An 18,527-nucleotide genomic window follows, 5' to 3' on the forward strand; every position below is an offset into this window, starting at 1 on the left:
GTACCTTTCTCACATTAATGTTCAGAATCCACACTTTCCCATTCCTCTTAGAAAGTCTCTCCTCCCTTCCCTGGAATCCTGGCACTCACATCCTCCCCAGGGCTTGTGAGAACCTCCTGGCTTAGGCAGTGGGCCATCGCCGCCGCACCGCCCTTCCCCCCCCCCCCCCCCCCCCCCCCCCCCCGTGGCATGTGGCAGGGGGTCTCCAGATTGGCTGGACATGTCTCACCAGGGTCCTAACTGCTGCGAACATCCTCCTTCTCAGCCAGAGTGAAGTTTTCTAGCCTCCCACAGAGCCATGAGAGGCCTCCACAAATAAAGAGCAAACGGAGTAGCACAAGCTCCTCAGGGGAGGGAAGGGGGATTAGCAGCTAGAATTAGTGCCATGTACTTCATACGCAGGTCTCAGGGTACCTTACAGCAGCCAAATAGGTATAGAGAGGATCAGAGAAGAAAGAGGCCTGCCCAGGGTCACACAGCAAACCACAGAGAGCCAGAACTGGAAGGAGCCAGAACCTGTCTGGGTCCACTCTCAGCGAACAAGTCCTCACTGAGCACCGACTGTGTACCAGGTACCTACTCTGCCAGGTATTAGGGTTACAGCCACAAGCAAGGCAGAAACACACCTGCTGCAGGGAGATGCCGTTCATGGGCGGGGTAGTAAGATTTCTTGAGCACCTCCTCTGCACTGTTTTAAGCAGAATGTATTTGATCCTCAAAACATTCTGATGAGGTAAATACAGAAGAAACTGAGGCACAGTGACTTCCGCAACTTGTTCAGGAGCCGCTCACATAGCAAAACTGTGCCTGTAATCGGGGTGGGGGTGGGGGAACTCTTTTCTCAATATTTTTTCAAGAGTGGCCACTGCATCTACTTGACAATTTTGTGACCGTTTTACATGTAGGACAATCGGGAGACAATTCCTTACACGATTTCATATACTTGACAACATTGTGACACTTCCACACACAAGACAGCATTGGCACAGTGCTACCTGGGCAGCTTGATTTTCTGACAATTTGACTCTCAGGACAGCTTCATGATGATTCTGTGTTCATGGAAAACAGGCAGCTGAGCTCTGGGGAAATGGGTCCCAGAGAAGCCACCTGGACTCCCTCCCCCTGCTCCCAGTCTCCACTGGCTACTCCTACCCCCAGGGTAACTTGCTAAATAATGAGAGATCCAATAACAATCTTTTTTTTTTTTTAACAGAAAATGATGATTTTCTGAGGGTCAGTACTGTGGATTCTGGGTGCTCAGCACCCGTGGGCTCCCCCCAGGGACACAAGTGTGAATGCCCTTGATTGGTGGTTAATGGGAAGCAGAATGCATGCTGGGGCCAGGGTGGGTCGTTAAGGGTTAGGGAAGCAAAGATTTGTTTTGGTGGGGGCGGAGAGAGGGTGGTGGTGCCAGGCACAAGCAGCCTGCTCTGAACTGTGTCCAGCTCCCTATCTAGCAGGAGGGCTAGGCAGGGACAACACAGGACAAGGACTTCACGCTTCAACCCTGAGCACTAGACTCCTTTTGATGTGGGTTTCACCTGCCAGCACACACCCACCAGTGACCCAGCAGTATGCTCACGCTCAGACGCATACAAACCCAGCCCCTCCCCCTCCTGACTTGCTGACCTTGGGACTGTCCCCAACTTGGGCCACTTGGGAAAGCCCTCTGATGAGTGATAAGAGGAGTTGGGTTGCCCCTTCTAGATATTACCCAGCCTCTCATCCATCACGGGGCAAGGTACTGCCTGGGGACTCTGTTCAGCTCCCCGACTTCCAGTGGTTGGGCTTTGCACCCCAATATGCTCACCTTTTTAACGAGCAGTAATAACAACACCAACTGCCTTGCTTCTTAAAACAAGGTCAGGGACCAGCATCATCAGCACTCCTGGGGAGCTTTGTAGAAAAGCAGACTCTCAGACCCCACCCCAGACCTTTAGCATCAAAATCTACCTTTGAACCCAAGATCCCTGGGCACTCTGTGCAGCATTACTGTTTGGGAAGCCCTGGCTGACCTCCACAGAGTGGTTTTTGAGGATTGCCTGAATTCATACATATACAATACTGGGCACAGCACCATATACTTTAAACCCACCCCATATATCGAAAGGTGGTGGCGCCTCTGCTTTTAATAAGCAGCCCTGGGTGATTCTACGTGGAGTGAAATCTGAGGATCACCGAGGGCTGGGAAAGAACCGATGTGGGTGTGAACCCTGGCTCTGCACCATCTTCCAGCGGGCCCTGCCTCCCCCTGAGGATGTAAGCTGGTGTCTGTAAAGGATTCCTTCTGGATTCTAAGCAGTGGCTGGAGGTGGGGCAGGGCACTTCTCCGCCTCCCTCTCCAAGCCCTCGTGGGGGCAACAAGAGAATCCCTTAAAGAGAGTTTGGAAGGGACCTGAAGGAAGAACCACAAGAACAGGTGTTTGCTGCCCTGATTGAAGGCACATGTGCTAACCTGCTCCACGCCCCCGGGGCTGAGCACAGCCCAGGGGAGAATGAATGAGCCGTGCAGAAGAGGCGGGTTCGGTCCTGGGATGGCCTGAACTGGGCAGCCGGACCAACTTCCTGTCTCAGTCAAGGTCAAATGGACATGGAAGGAGGCAGTGGCCTTTGCAGGAAGGCCCTAGTGGGGGACATTTTACTCAGTGTGGAGGATTGGAGGCATGAGGTACTGGCACCCTGGAGGTGCTGTGGCCTGGAGATGAAGTTTTCAGGTCCTGCAGTTACCCTGCCCAGGTCTGACGGCCCACTACACCTCCTACTACATGCCCTTGAGCAAGCAGCAGCACTGCCCTGAACCTGTTTCCTTGTCTCTGAAGTGGGTATGACAATAGTAATTAAATAAATTTTGCAGCATCCCCATGTGGGATGGTGAGCAGCTCTGGAAAAGAATGAGGCAGTGAGGTGTAACATTTGCCAGGATAATTTGGATGAGGACAAGCAAAGTGCAGACTCATCTCCGTGGGGCGCTGTGGTTTTTCCCTGCCCTCCTGGGGTTCATCCTTCAGTGGCAGAAGCGGGACATCATCAACTTCCTTTGCAATCTGAGAGCCTGGCCCTTCCACCACAGCTGCAGCTCTCTGAGAACAAGATGCAAAGCTATCGAAACTTGAAGGAAAACACTCCAAACTGGGCCCTGGCCCTCCAGGGAACACCTCAGGGCGCCTCCCATGCATCTCACAGAAACCAAGTAATGAAACAGTGCCCATTGATCATCATGAGGGGTGCTAAGCACTTTGCATGGATGAGCTCATGTCATTCAGACACGTGCCTGGGAGGGAGCTGGTTGCTACTATTGTTCCCATTTTGCAGGAGACTGAGGTTCAGAGTAATGAGGCCGCTTGCCTAAGATCACCCAGCCAGGAAACAGTGGTTTGTCAGGCTCCAAAAGAAAGACCACCTCAACATTTTGCTGAATGTGAGGCTCTCTAGGTTCCCCCCCGCGTGCTGAGAAGAGGCCAGGGAGGCAGGCCTGGAGACCTTTAGCCCCACACCCCATGGGACACTACAAGCTGGGAGTCATCTCCAGGGCCCATCCCTAGCTGGGGATGGTGCAATCTGCCCCCCAGGCAGCGATGTGCCTTGGGGCTCCTCTGAGCCAGCTTTTAGGGCAGCGACTGCCTCCCATATGTGGTGGCCTGAGTGGACAGGCGGGAGACCAGATGTTGTTATTTTCTTTGGTCATCGGTGACATGTGTCTCCACTGCCAGACCAGGATCAGTGGATGCATTTGCCCAGCGCTCTCTGCATGCCCCACCCCCGCCCCACAACAGTGGTTCTGGAAACTTCCCAGGGAAAGAGCAGGCAGGACTCAGGGCAAGGGGCAGCAGTCTCTCTCCATCCCCATCCTTCTCACCCCCAGGGGGTCCTTCGGGACAGCTGTGTTAAATCCTCAGTCGACCATGACACACCATGTTCTCATGCAAGACACACTTCCCTGGGCACACCCCAATTAGGAAGAAACTCCACCCCCAGCATGTTGACATCGAAATTAAAATTCTGCACTGATTGCCCAAGCAAGTTCTGAATCACAGACACCCAAGATGCATGGCAGGTGGTGATGGTAAGGATCCCGAGCCCCTCATGGGATCAGGCCTGCCCAGTCCTCACAACATCCACTGGAAGCTCAGCCAGTATGACACTTGTTTTACCAGTGGGAAAACTGAAGCACAGAGAGGTTAAGGTCACATGAGCAAGGATAAGGGGTAGAACTGGGATTTGAACCCATACTGTCTGGCTCTTAATCCTACCTGAGTCTTCAAGTGTGGTCCCAGGACCAGGAACTGGACCAGCAGCACCTGGGAACCTGTTAGCAGTGCACATTCTCAAGCCCTGCCCAGACCCACCAAATCAACAGTTCGGGGGGGCAAGGGGGTACCCAACCATCTGTGCTTTAACAAATCCAAAGTGAATCTGATACATGCCCGCATTTGAGAACCCGTGCTCTACATTGCCTTCTAACACCAGTGAGTGAAGTGGGTGCGAGATACACAGAGGCTCAAGGATGATAATGCAGGGCAGCTGACCTTTGCCCTCAGTGTCAGGGATAATTCAATCGAGTGGTGGGGCAGACTGGTGAGCCTGTGCCCCATCTATGTAACCTCAGTCAATGATTGCTTTATGGGAATGCAGGCCCCGTGTTGATAGATATTCTGATTTTTTTCCAGAGCTGTCCAAATTCCAGCTTTTTATGTGAAATCTGATTTTTTAAATGTTAACAATCTATCCAAATTAAGGTTTTTTGTTTGGTTTTGGGTTGTTTTTTTGTTTGTTTGTTTGTCTGTTTGTTTTAAGTATGGGGCTGGAGTTCTTGAGTATTGAGGATTTTTCAGTGACTGACTCGCTGTGGGCTGCTGAGGACATGAACTTATCTGGGAGAACATGTCATGTGCAGGGTCTTAGATGTCACCCTGTGCCTTTTGACCCCCTCCAGGAAAGTTCTGCAGGCTGAAAGAGTGCGGGGAGGCACGACATTGCAGAGATGATCCTGAACCCACTCAAAATTCCCAAATGGAAAAAATATGGAGATCACTTGCAAACATTGAGCCATTGACTCCTACTGCAATGAGGTTCCTGTGGTTGGCTTTGGGATGTGGGTCACCCTGAGGTTGGGAACCCTTGTTGGAAGACACAGGTCATCCCCTGATCCCAACAGAAAGGATAAACCTGCCCTTCATCCAAGATCAAAGCTGCCTCCTCATGTCTGCCCTGAAGACCATCTCCCTGGACCCTGCTGTCCACCAACATCTCTGGTCTCTGCTCACCTATGAAAGGGAGGAGGTCCAAGTGTGGACTTACATCCCACTGTGGGCCATGACAGTGGGAACAGGAAGGGGATCTGAACTTACATTTATAAAGAAGCACCTACTATGTGCCAGGCACTTGCTGGTTTGTTTGCTCCCATCATATCAAGGCCTCATGAGAGTAGGAATTGCTGCCACAGATTTTCAGATGTGGAAACTGAGGCCCACAAAGATGAGGGTACTTATCCAAGATGGAACACCTGCACCGTAACACACATCTTTAGATTTTTGAGAGCACAGAACAAGTCATTGCTTATATATGATGACAGTAGCCACAGTTTATCAATGGCCTGCTTTGTGCTGGGCTCAAAGCCAGGAGATTTTCAGGAAATATCTCCTTTAATTACAACAAGATAAGCCTTATCACCCCCTTTTACACCAGAATAACTGAGCACAGAGAGCTAAAGCACTTTGTCCGTGATCACACAGCTGACCCCCCAAAGCTCATAACCTTAGAGCCCCTCACACTGAACCTGACACAGAGTAATATTGGTTGGATGCATGGATGGATGAATGAATGGATCATTCAATCCCAGGCTAGCGGACATATTCAGAATTGTTATAAGCCTGTATCCCTTTGGAAACTGCCAAACCCAATGTGACCTATTCCACTGTCATTTTCTTGGGGAAAGATGAAGTGACTCAGATGTCATTCCAAACCCACCCAACTGCTGGAGTAAATCAGGACCGTGCATTTGGGGCCTGGTATTTAGAGTGGGGGAGGATGATTGTGATCACAGGAGATAATTGATAAAGGAAATCACATGGGGAGCCATTCTCTCTGATGCCCCCGATAAACCCAAGGTGTTGCAAGTAGAATTCAAATGCTTTCATTTAGAAATGTGCATCTGAGCTGGAAGAGGCCAGTGATGAAGGCCAGGATCCAGTTGAGGTGTAAAAGGATCCAGGGGCTTTCACAGTGTGCTCCCTAAAGCCCAGGGCATGGTAGTCATTGGGGAGCCATGGTAGTCAAGCTGGGTGGCTGGTGCTCCAGGCCCCTTGGCCTTGTTGAGGCAGAGTAGCTCCACCATGGTCTGGTGAGCTCCACATATCTCGTGAGGTACATCGTTTTGATTATAAGTTGATAGGAGGAGAGTTGGCTCAAGTGAAAAAGTGACTTTCTTCAGAGCTACAGGGTGAGCCTAGCCTTGAGGGAACCCAGGCTTAGATGATGGTCAGCAACTCTATCTTTGGGGTCCCATGAGGTTTCTGGTTGCTTTACTCTCTCTGTATATGTTTATCCCTCCCTCTCTCCCTCTCTCCTTCCTCTCTCCTGTATTAGTCAGGAGGCTTTGGTTGCAAGTGACCAAAGTGGTCACTAACTCAAAGTGGCTTGAAAAAAGAAGAGAATTTATGGACCCTCCCAGGGTTGAATCCAGGTGCATGGACAATCTCTTAGCCCTGCTGCTACTTTGTGGCCTCCATTCTCAGGAAGACCCTCCTGTCACGTGGTGTCCACCAGCTCTGGTCTATGTCTTCCCAAGTCCAAATAGAATGGAAAAGAAAATGCATGCATGTGCATGGGCATGCGTATGTGTGTGTGCGCGTGCACACACACACACACACACATTAACCACTCCCACCCCTCACTTAAAATCTTAAGACTGGCTCTTGTTGAGACATGTGCCTATGTCTGAACAGCCGCTATAGTCAAGAGGACCTGGTGTGGTGATTGCCCGAGCCCAGGTTAAGTGCATCTGGGTGGAGAGACTCCACCCTCTGCCCTTGCCCTCCCTGGTGGGATTGTTCCTCCCTTTCCAGGGGGACAGTCTCAGTGTAAGTGGCTCTTTAGCAAAGAGAGGGGACACAGATGCTAGTGCCTACCAAAGCTGCTCATACATGGGCACTACCCTGCCCTCCTGCAAATGTCCCTAGATCAAGAGGCCAACCCAGACCGTTGTCTGTTGCCCCAAAGTCAAAATTCTCAAGAGAAGGGCACCTGGTGGCTCAGTGGTTGAGCATCTGCCTTCAGCTCAGGTCATGATCCCAGGGTCCTGGGATTGAGTCCCACATCAGGCTCCCCGCAGATAGCCTGCCTCTCCCTCTGCCTATGTCTCTGCCTCTCTCTCTCTCTATGTCTCTCATGAATAAATAAATAAAATCTTTTTAAAAGTTCTCAAGAGAGATGGTCTAATTGGCCCAGCCAGGGAGGGCCATCAGTATTCTCGTTCAATCCATCCACTATTGGCCAGGGGACAGGGCCGTGCAATTCAAGCACGGTTGCCAGGTCTGGTTCTCAAGGAAAGGAGATATTGTGAGCAGGGAAGATACATCCAAAACACATTACATTTATTTTGGACTTATTATAATGCACATTCCTGGGCCTGAATCAAGATACTTTACAAGCCTCTCTGGGGAATCTTAACACACAGTCAAGTTTAAGAACTATCATGTTTGGATCTTTCTAAAGCAGCATTGTACAAACTCTAGTTGTCATCACTTATTATTCACAAAATTATCATTCAAGTCTCTGCACCCGTGACCTTGAGGAGGAGAGAAATAGCATAGTTCTTTCCAACAAGTTACAGTGATGTGATGAAAAGCCTGAGGCCATCAGAATTAAAAGCCAGAAGTGCCATTACAACATAGTGGCACTAGAGGGCACCCTAGCCCGCCACCAGGACCAAGAACGCAGCAGGAGGCAAAGCTACCTTGGCAAAGACCTGGGTTTGAAAGAAGCCAGTTGAGATCTATCCCTGCATGCACACCCATGTGTACACACACACACACACACACACACACACACTGACACCATCCAAGGTCAGGGGAGGGTCCTTATCAGGATCTGTCTTCAGCATGTTGAAATATCACTCTACAAATAGTGCTGTAGCTCTAGTTGCTGTTTGACAGACTCACCTTGTGGAAGGCTCCACCCCTTCTGGCCCCAGGACCCCCAGTGCAACCGCAGGGGTCAGGCTGGATGATTCCTAAGCTCTTCCCAGAGACCCGTTAGAAAGAGTTTGCTTTGTCCCATCCGCATGACCAGAGAGCCACTCCTGTGGGCTTCAGCCTTCCCACCAGCTGTGAGGTCCCATGATGGCAGGGGCCATGTGTGGCACATCCCCCCTCAACCCCAGGCTCTGCCTGACACGGAGGAGCCCTGAACAAATGCTCCACAAGGGCTGTGGGGGTTGGCTGATGGACCCTGGGAGTGCATCTCACCTCCTTGAGCCTGTCTCCTCGGCTGCAAAGTGGGCAAGGACACCCATATTGGGTGTGAGTCTCTCTGTCCACATACTCAGTTTGCAGGAAATACTATTTTGTTTTTCTGTAACTGAACATAATTTCTACTTTGACCTCCTATTCCTCCAAGGGGCCGAGATCACCTCAAGCCAGCTGAGGGTCCCTTTGCCCTTTGTTTTGGGGCAGCATCTCACGTGCAGCGGGATTACATAGGACCAAGGCACTGAGAAGAGGTACCCTGGTCTCCTCTACTGATGTCACTCGGTGCCTACCTGCGAGCTGAAGACCCCACAGTATCAGTCATTATTATTATTATCATTATTATTCCTCCCTCACCTATACAGGAGTCTGCAGTAGAGAGCTCTGGGTTAGCATGGCCAAGCCACGGCCTCACTGCCAGGTCCCTCTGCCCCCTGCATCCTCCCAGGTTTGGGCCTCCAAGTCCACAATCCTGCAGGCAGAGGAGGAAGGGGAGGAGAATAGAGCTGCCCTTCCACAAAGATCATTCCCTGAGTGTGGCACAGGACACTCCCACTCGAAGCCTACTGGTCAAAACTTAGGCAAAGGAGGCTGGGAAATGTAGTCTTTATTCTTGGGAGGCAAGCCTTGGGCTACACATAGAGGTTCCATTACTGAGAAGAGAATGGACCTGGGGGGATACTCATGGCTCATGGCTGTGGGTCTCCACGGCTCTCAGAACTTCTGTCACCTTCTCCTACCCGAGCCCTCAGCTTGAGGATGGGTCAGGACCTGGGGAAGGAAGCTGGGAGGGGTAGGAGTAGAAGATAGTTGCCTCCCTCTTCCCTCTGCCTCCCCCAGCCCACACACACAATTGAGGCTAAACATTTTTTAAAATATATTTTTATTGTAAAGTATTTCAAGCCTGTAGTCAAGAATAAAAAATACAATGAACATCTGCATACTTGCCAACCGCTTGTAGCAAATCTTGCCATTTTAATACTTGCTTCAGATTTTAAGAAATGCCCTATTACAGATTCAAGAGGAGCCTTCCAACCTTCTTCCTGAATCCCTTTTTGTACTTCTCGCCCTGGAGGAGTCACATCCTGAATTCAGTGTTTATCAGTCCCTTACGTCTTTTACTCTTAATACAAACAAGTATCATGCATGTCCCAAAGTATAGTTTTGCAGGGTTTTGAACTTTATAAATGGCTTCTTCCTCTATGATTCATTGTGCAATTTGCTTTCTCACTCTCAGTGTTGTGTTTGAGATGTGTCCATGGTGACAGCCCCAACTCCACATCAGTCACGTATCATGGGTCATATATGTGGTATATGGCTGAGGTTTGGGGCTACACTCAGTGCGCTTATCTCTTCTTTTGATGGACAGGTTTTTGCACTTGTTTGCTAGCAAATGATGCTGCAGCGAACATCTTTGGGCACAGACACAAGAGTTTCTCTGCACTGGTGGTTCTGAGAGCCTGGTTGTGGGTCAGCAGCATCAGCCTCAAGGAACCTGTTGGAAATGCAAATTCTCAGGCTCAGCCTCAGATCTACTCAGTGGGACATGCAGGCACTCAGGGTGGAACCCAGCGTTGTGTGTTGTAACAAGACCTGTAGAAGAGGCTGATGCAAGAGTTTGAGAAGCACTGCTCTAGGGTTTAGACCACAAGCCAAATTGCTGTATTCAGAAAGGCACATCCTCAGACTTACTAGAAGCTGCTGGATTTTTCTCCAGGGATTATTTACACTCCTATCAGAAGAAATAGTTTCCTCTCATCCTTGCCAGCCCTCTGTGCTATCACAATTCAATCTGTTTCCCATTGGGTGGGAGGTCTGGGCTCTGTTTGCTTCTCAGCAATCTTCTCTCTCTGGCTCTGGGGATCCCTCTTGTGACATCATACTTTCTCTCTGCTCTCAGGTCCCTGCGGGGCTACAGCTTTGGAAACACACAAACCTTTACTCTGCTCTTCTGTGGCTGTTCCTCTTCGCAGGGGCAATTAGTAAGCCCGCTGGATCAGTCAGGGTTCTCAGTTGTAAGCAACAGCAGTGGGAGTTATCAGGATGTGGGGGGCCTCACAGGATCCAGGCAGCTGGAGATTAAGCTTGGAGACAGGGTGGTACCCATCCCAGAGCAGGAGGGAGAGGAGGGAGAAAAGGCTCCAGGCTGGTCTGGAAAGACCTCACAGTGACCCTCATCCTCACATAGCCCCTTGCTTTTTTTTCTAACTCCTAGGACTCAGGAATGAGTATCTGGGTTGGTCAATGCCCAGTCATCACCAGCTTGAAGAAGGGCTGGACCTCCTTGGTTTCTGCTCTGGGTGTGTAGGGGGTGTACCAGGATTTGCCCTTCCCAGGTCCTCACACAACAGGGAATTCCCTTTAAGAGGCAGATGAGGGGCAGCCCCGGTGGCTCAGTGGTTTAGCGCCACCTTCGGCCCAGGGCGTGACCCTGGAGACCCAGGATCGAGCCCCACATCTGGCTCCCTGTATGGAGCCTGCTTCTCCCTCTGTGTCTCTGCCTCTCTCTCTCTCTGTCTCTCATGAATGAATAAATAAAATCTTTAAAAAATAAATAAATAAATAAAAGACAGATGAGGCACCAATAGAAGGGGTGGTGGTGGCACAGAGCTGGAGAGTCAAGAATGTCCTATGCTGGGTGGCCATGGGCTCAGGAGAGCCAGGGTGTGCAACTGTGTTTATTAAACAGTCTGATCTTTCTGGAGTGTAAACGTGGAATGGTTTAATGTGTCCTCTAGTTGCCTCTAAGACACTGCTTGGTCCTTCATGACACCCAGTCACTTTCTGACTCTCCCCAGCTCCTACCTGTCATGGTTTCCCCCGCTGCCTCTTGCTGGGACCCTTGCCAGCAAGCAGCCTGCTTGGGGGAGGCAGCAGCGTTAGCACTGAAGCCCGGCTGCTTCCGGAGGGGCCCTCGACACCAAGCAGCCCATGGCTGCCTCTCCTCTCAACTCTGCCCTTCTCTCTCCTGGCCTCTTGTCTCTGCTCAAGACAGTGAATATCTGTCCAACTGGGACATGAGAAGCTGGTCACCTCTTTTTGCAGGTACCTCGTCTCTATGTGGGGCATCCCTGCCTCTCTTTTTACTTGGTTTTGGGGGTTGGGAACAGAGGGAAAGCCACAGCCACCCACCCTCTCCCCAGGCTGACAACTCTGAACACCCATGAGCCCCTCTCTCTGGGTGGTCAGCTTAATCAGGTAATGGTCAAGAGAGCAGTGACCCTCTATGAGCCTTGGAGAGGCTCTCTTTCTAGAGTATTCTCTGCCTCCCTCTTCCAAGCTTTGGGTCCCGGTTGCTGACTCTGGAGCAATAAAAGTTTCCTTCTCTCAACTCGCTATACTTGATACTGGGAGCACTTGATGACAGTGACAGGAAGGAACGGAGGAGTCTTGTTCAGAAACACAGAAGGAGGACAAGGGCCTCCCCCACCCCACGTGCATGTGCACCCCCCACAATGAAAAATACACACTATTTCCACTGAAGGTTAAGTTTGTAAGTTATAGAGAACTCCAAATAACGGTTTAAACAAAACAGACAGTGACTTCTCTCTCCTGTAAGTTTACATAGACAGCCCAGGGCTGGATTAGCAGGTTTTCCCTTCCTCAGGGACCTGGGCTTTTTTCTTATTTCTCTACCATCCTCAACAGATACTTCCCACTTCATGATCCAAAGTAGCTGCTTGTGTTCCAGCCATCGTGTTCACATTCCACACAACAGGAAGGATGAGGGGATGACAAAGGGCATGTCCCTGGCCTTTAAGGCAGCTTTTTGGAAGTCACACACATTGCTTTAGCTTACACCCCTTTGGCCAAGTTGGGGTCATACCACCGTATCTAGTTGTATGGGAAATGTAGTCGTTTGTCTGGGTGGCCACGTGTTCAGTTAATGTGACACAGGAGACAGTCTAAGCTGCTCACATATATGGTTTGGCTCTCTCTCTCTCCCCTATCCCCCCCACCTTCCGCCCTGGTCTGGCTGGCAGTGGGCACTGGTCTGGGTGGCAACTGCACAGGCTGTGTCATCTGCTCAGAAGAAAATGGCTGTTCCACCTGCCAGCAGAGGCTCTTCCTATTCATCCGCCGGGAAGGTATCCGCCAGTACGGCAAGTGTGTGCATGACTGTCCCCCTGGCTACTTCGGCGTCCGCGGCCAGGAGGTCAACAGGTGCAAAAGTACGTGGCTCCTCCCTTGTCCTGTGCTTGTGCCAGGCTCCTGAGACCTCTGGCCACATCCCACCTCTCACCCCAACACGGCCACAGGGGAAGTGCTGTGTACCTGAGCCCCGACTCAGATCCTTGCTTGCTTTCAGGCTGGCTCAGAAGTCCTAAGCCAATCAGTGCCCTGTCTGGTCTCAGCACTAATAGGGCAGGAAACCTTCACCTCTCTACCCTAGTTTGCTGTGTGGCCTTGGGCATGTTACTCACCCTCTCTGGGCCTAGCTCACATGGGAATAGGAGTCCCAACTCTTAACTCTAATTTTCATTGTGACCTGGGACAAAGCATGACCATCTTTGAGCTTTGATGGAAATGCAGCAGAAAGTCCTCACTCACAGCCCAGATTTGCTATTTGACTTTAGACAAGTCACTTGCCCTCTCTGAGCCTTGGCTCAAATGAGAAAGAGAGTCTTGGACTTTAAATCCAAATAACCACATTACCTTGGACATGTTACCTGCCTCCAATGAGCCTCCGTTCAGATGAGGAAGGGAGTTCTTGAATGCAGTTCCTACAGGAGTTTGGGCTTCAGAGGAGACTCAATCCTGACCCCAGCTTTCAGAGCCTGGGCTGCTCAAAGGCCCTCTCACCTCAGGCAGGCCCAGAGGGCCCCCTTCTGGGCAGCTGCCCTCACCAGGGGTGGCCTTGGCTCTATTGCAGAATGTGGGGCCACGTGTGAGAGCTGCTTCAGCCAGGACTTCTGCATCCAGTGCAAGAGGCGGTTTTACCTGTACAAGGGGAAGTGTCTGCCCACCTGCCCGCTGGGCACTGCGGCCCAGCCCAGCACACGGGAGTGCCAGGGTGAGTGGGGGCTTTCTCACCTGCCTCCTTCCCTTCAGGGGCTGGAGAGGGGTGTCAGGAGACCCAGAAGAACCACAGGAGAGTGTCATGTGGTGCTGGGAGGCCCAACCGGTGACATTAGGTATACACAGGGACCCTTCAATTCCCTAGAGCCATCATAAGCACCGCTATTATGATCACTATCACTACCAACGTCAGCTTCATTGTTATTAGCAAGGGAGACAGCAGAGTCCACAAGAAGAGCACTGATTTTGGAGTAAGACAGACCTGGGTTCAAATCCTCTTCATGCCTCCTTTTTGCCCCTCCCTGAGCCTGGCTAATCTCCCCACCCCTACTTCAAGCTTCAGGTCAGGAAGCCTTCCAGGTTCCTCAGGACCCTGGGACCCATGCCTCTTCTAGGCTTCGGCCGTTGCCTGTGCTTCCCCCATTACTGCACAAGTACCTTGCTCCTCTGTCCTGACGTTTCTATGGGCAAACTCTGGGAGTCAAAGCCAGGTCTGTCTTGTCCCCGTTGCCACTCAGCACCCAGCGCAGCACGAGGCACGCAGTAGGTCCTCAGTCCCTGCTTGTCAAATGAACACATCTAGCAGAAGGACCATTGTTGTCAGGTCTGGAGACCCGGTTTCTGGATCCAGTTGGGCCTTAAACACTTGCAGTGCTCTGATGGTGAGCCCTTTTTCTGTTCCCTTAGCAGGCCCCTTGCCTGCTTTAGGCCTCAGCGGCCTAGTCTGCAAAATGGGGTATTAATAGCTGCCCTGTTCTTTGCCTACCTCTCAGGGACTCTTAATATAATCCAATGTGAAAGAACATATATATTGATCTGTATTTTAAAGTTGTTTCCTACTGAGAACTTTCTTATCCTGTGACCTCATTGTTCCTCACAATAGCACTGTATAGCTTCTGCCTTGCACAGCGCATCAGAGGCACGTGATCAAGGTCAAAAGTGATGTCGTGGCCCTGAGGGCCTCCCCTCAGACCTTCTGGCCTCCAGGCCTGCCCCTCCTCCCAGCCTTCCCCAGCCCCCACTCTAGCTGTCCTTCCTCAGACACGGTTTGCAGATCCATGGGGCTGCCGGTGCACCACTGCTTGCAATGTGCTTCCTTCGGGGGGGCCCCCCGGATCACCTCCTCTCCCTTTAGCTCCTCTGACACCTCCTCAGGGAAGCCTCCCCCTTTAAGCCAACGGTCACTCCTGCTTCTGACCCAGGCATGCTTTAGTATGGCACCCATCCCAGGTCCTCATAAATAGATATTTAAGTGTCTCCTCTCTCTCTGCTCCTTGTGAGAGCTTACAAACCCGCACCCACTACCCCCCACCCCCCCATCCCCCCACCCCGCCCTGCATGCTGAGATGGTGTCTTCAAGGACCAGGACCCCTCAGACCCTACCCTTGGATCTGAAGGACACTCCCTGCCTGCTGACTTGATCTGTCTGTCTCTCTCCACCCAACAGAAGAATGTGAGCTGGGCCCCTGGGGCAGCTGGAGCCCCTGCATGCATAACGGAAAGACCTGTGGTTCCGCCTGGGGCCTGGAGACCCGAGTGCGGGAGGCCGGCAGGGCTGGGCGGGAGGAGGCACCAACCTGCCAGGTGCTGTCCGAGTCGAGGAAGTGTCCCATCCAGAGGCCATGCCCAGCAGGTGAGCACTGGGCCGGGCATTTGAGGCTGGGGCAGGCAGGGCCCATGGGGGACGTGGAGTGGCTGGGGACACCGCCTGCCCATATAGCACCCATAAGGCCGCCTGCAAGCCCAAGATCAGCCATGCCTTCCCGTGGGTAAAGTACCGCCCTCCCTGGTGTCCTTCAAAAGCAGTCTTCCTTGCCCGGGTCAGTCCCACCTACCCGAGGGATGTGTGCCTGCATTCATCAGGACTTCTCTGCCCTTTCGGACTGACTGCCTCCCTTTTAATAACAAGGATTTTGGAGTGCCCTTTTTACAACTCCAAAGTTCATGGATAATGTGATCCCCTTGCACAGGTCATTAAAAAAAAAATCAGTAGAGTGCCCTGTCACATAAAAGAGAAAGAAGAGAAATTGCCCCACATGGCAGCACTTGGGCTCCACACCCTCGGTGAGCACTTAGCGGAGTCAGGGCAAAAGTGAGAGCTATGGTCAGGGCTGCAGAGACGCGACCTCCCAAGAGGGGACCCACTCGTAGTAAAGCCCAAGCAACCTGTCAGATCTCTTGACTGGCACCACGCTGGCAGCCTGGGGATGTTCAGGGACTAAGGTGAGTGTTCAAAAGCACACATAACCTTCACAGGTGAGATGGAGCTTGGCTCTGAGGGTGTAGTCTTCAGTTGTGTGCCTGGGGCTGCAGGGGGCAGAGGTGCAAGAACTGAGTGGAACCAGAGTTCTTTGTGGAGGACTGACCCACGAGCTGTCCCTGGACCCTGTCCACTGAGCACTGCTGTGCCCCCTTCCTTGTAACAACCCAGATCAGCACACAGAGTTACAAAATACCCATGAGGCCTGTTAAAAAGCCATTGACCTAAAATCGAGAGAGGCTGCAGAGTGTGGTAGGTAAACCGTGAATGGTGAGTAGCAATCATGTGGAATTAGCCATCATTAACTATGTATCTACTATGTGCTGGGCACGGAGCTCATCCTCCACATTCAAGTCACTTAATCTGCACAATGGCACAATACTGTGGTATTGTTACCATTCCCATTTTACAGATGAGTAGGTAGAGGCCACAGATTGAGTCACTTGCCCCAGGCTCACGCAGCTAGGAAAGCCCGGACCTGGAATTGAAACGTAGGTCTGTGTGCAAAGAGGGAACGAAAGTCATGCTTAAGTGTAAGGTGCCTGGAGCCAGGTCACCTGGGCCACACAGCTGGGATGTGGTGGAACCAGGACTCGAACCCATGCCTGGTTTCAGAAGCACGTGTAGTGTCTGGGGTATGAGTGCAAAGCAGAGATGGGTCTTCTAGGAGTCATGCTGGGCAGCTGAGGACAGAGGGTGAGGTTGAGACAGGACCCCAGACCCAGGGAAGCACCCACACACACAGACATAGGAAGTTCTCTATAACACTTGTCACTTTGACCACACCTCTCATGGCACCTGAGAGCTGGTGGTGATTGGCAGTGGAGGCCTGGAGAGAGGAAAGCCCTTCCCACAGATAATAGTAATAATATACAACAGCAGCAGCAAACATTCATACACAGCACCTACTGTGTGCTGGGCCCTGTGGTCAGTGCTCTGTAAATATGATCCCTTTTGATCTCCAGACAAGCCTACTGTGAGCTACTTGCATCCTCCAGGTCTCAGCTCAAAGTTCTCGGAGAGGCCTTCCACGACGGCCCCTACCAAGAGTCACTTTCCAACATCTGGTGTCATAGCACTTACATCTTCCCAAAATGATGGCGCACATTCTTGTGTTAGCTTGTTTGGTGTCTGTCCTCCTTACTAGAATGTGATCTCCAGTGAGGACCAACTCTTTGCCTGTTTCTCCAGGGCCTAGAAAAGAGCCTGGCACACAGTAGGTGCTCAGTTCACATTGTTGAGGAGTGGATTGGTAGGTAGATGGGAGGGGAGGTGGGCCAATATCAGCAGGCATAAGGAAGGGATGGGAGCACCCACACTTCATCACCCAGATGCTCATGTCTCCTCAGATGACACAGCCACCCCGGCAGTTTAGAGTGGGAACCTGGCCTAATCAACCCCTGAGGTTCAGGAGTGGGTGAAGGGAGGCCCAGAAGTGAGGCCCAAAACTGGACAGAACTGGGTCTAAGGGGATGACTCAGAGTCCCCCCTGAGGGGTAAGAGGAGGAGGGAAGGCCAGGGAGAAGGCCTGGTCTTTTCCTCCATGTGAGCCAGGAGCCACTCGAAAGTGACATCAAGAAGCCCAGCCCAGACTATGCCACCAGACAAGTCAAGGCCCTGCTGGGCCTTAGTCACTTTATCTGAGAAATGGGACAAATCAGATGTTTGTGTTAGAAACTCATCCCAGGCCCAAGGGTGGAGTTGGGGGTGGAGGCACAAGGTCAAGGGGTCACAGTTTTCAGTTAAGTCTGGGGTTTGCACACCAACCCCACATAAGAACTGTCATATGGGGGCAGTGGGGCTGTGCCTGCCCCCACAGCGGTCCTGAGGTTAACATCCATAGAGCCCTTGGGATGCACCTGGCATGCAGGAGCACCAGCAAAATGCTACTGTCCTTGTCTGAGGGCCAGAGCTGGGGCCAGAAGCTCATCAGGGAAGTTTGTGCAGGGACCCGGGTAAAAGGTGTTGAGTCTCCAGTGTAGAGCCTTGTAGACTGGGAAGTAAGTGCCAGTGGGAGGGTCTCGGGCACCCCCATGGAGGCCACCCTAAGTCCTGACTACTCCCCCCAACCCCCTGGTGTGAACCTCCAGGCCTGGCCATGCCAGATGCCCAGCATGGGGGGGTGTGGGTCTCAGCCAGTCAGCGCTCCTCCTCAACAGCTAAGGAACTGGGGGCGATGTTCCATTTGGGGTAAGTTACCCTGCAGTCCAAACTCCAAAAAGGAGTGACTGTAAGGTCAGCCCCCAAATGCGGTTCTGAGCGCCCTGCGGGGGTGTGGGGGACACCCCGTCATCTCTCAGGATGGAGGGGCCTCTCCAGGGCCCACCTGGCCTCAGAAACAACACCCTGTGCTCTAGGTGCAGAGAAGAACCCCAGCCAGAAGAAGGGCCGGAGAGACCGGCGCCCGCGCAAGGACAGGAAGCTGGACCGCACGCTGGACGTGAGGCCCCGCCCGCCTGCGGCCTGAGGAGCACCTGCACCCCCGCCCCGCTGCCTGCAGCCACCCCCGCCCCGCCCCGCCCTCTCCCGCTCGGTCCCTGTACCCTCTCCCCACCCTTCCCGTGCGCCCCGTGCCCTCTGCCTTTCCCGCGCTCTCCCTATTCCTGCTCTTCCTTCTCTCTCCTCCCCCCTTCCCTCCCGTCCTTTCCCTTCCCTCACTTTTCCCTTTCCCCCGCTTTTCTTTTCCTTTCCTCGTGCTTTCCTTCCTGTTCTTCCCTGTGTCCTGCTCTCTCTCTGTCACACACACACACACACACACGCACACACGCACGCATGCACACGCA

General features: G+C 52.2%; 1 protein-coding gene across 1 annotated transcript in view; it reads left to right on the forward strand.

Annotated features, from left to right (window-relative positions):
* RSPO4 (R-spondin 4) overlaps positions 1–18,211 on the forward strand; it is a 35,273-nt gene extending 17,062 nt beyond the window's left edge. Inside the window, exons 2-5 of the mRNA XM_038572987.1 lie at positions 12,449–12,637; positions 13,339–13,479; positions 14,932–15,117; positions 18,108–18,211. Coding sequence (XP_038428915.1) covers positions 12,449–12,637; positions 13,339–13,479; positions 14,932–15,117; positions 18,108–18,211 — 620 coding nt within the window. The remainder of the gene's footprint in view (positions 1–12,448; positions 12,638–13,338; positions 13,480–14,931; positions 15,118–18,107) is intronic.
* The last annotated feature ends 316 nt before the right edge of the window (positions 18,212–18,527 follow it).

Source organism: Canis lupus, chromosome 24, assembly GCF_011100685.1.
Source record: "Canis lupus familiaris isolate Mischka breed German Shepherd chromosome 24, alternate assembly UU_Cfam_GSD_1.0, whole genome shotgun sequence".
NCBI lineage: Eukaryota > Metazoa > Chordata > Mammalia > Carnivora > Canidae > Canis > Canis lupus.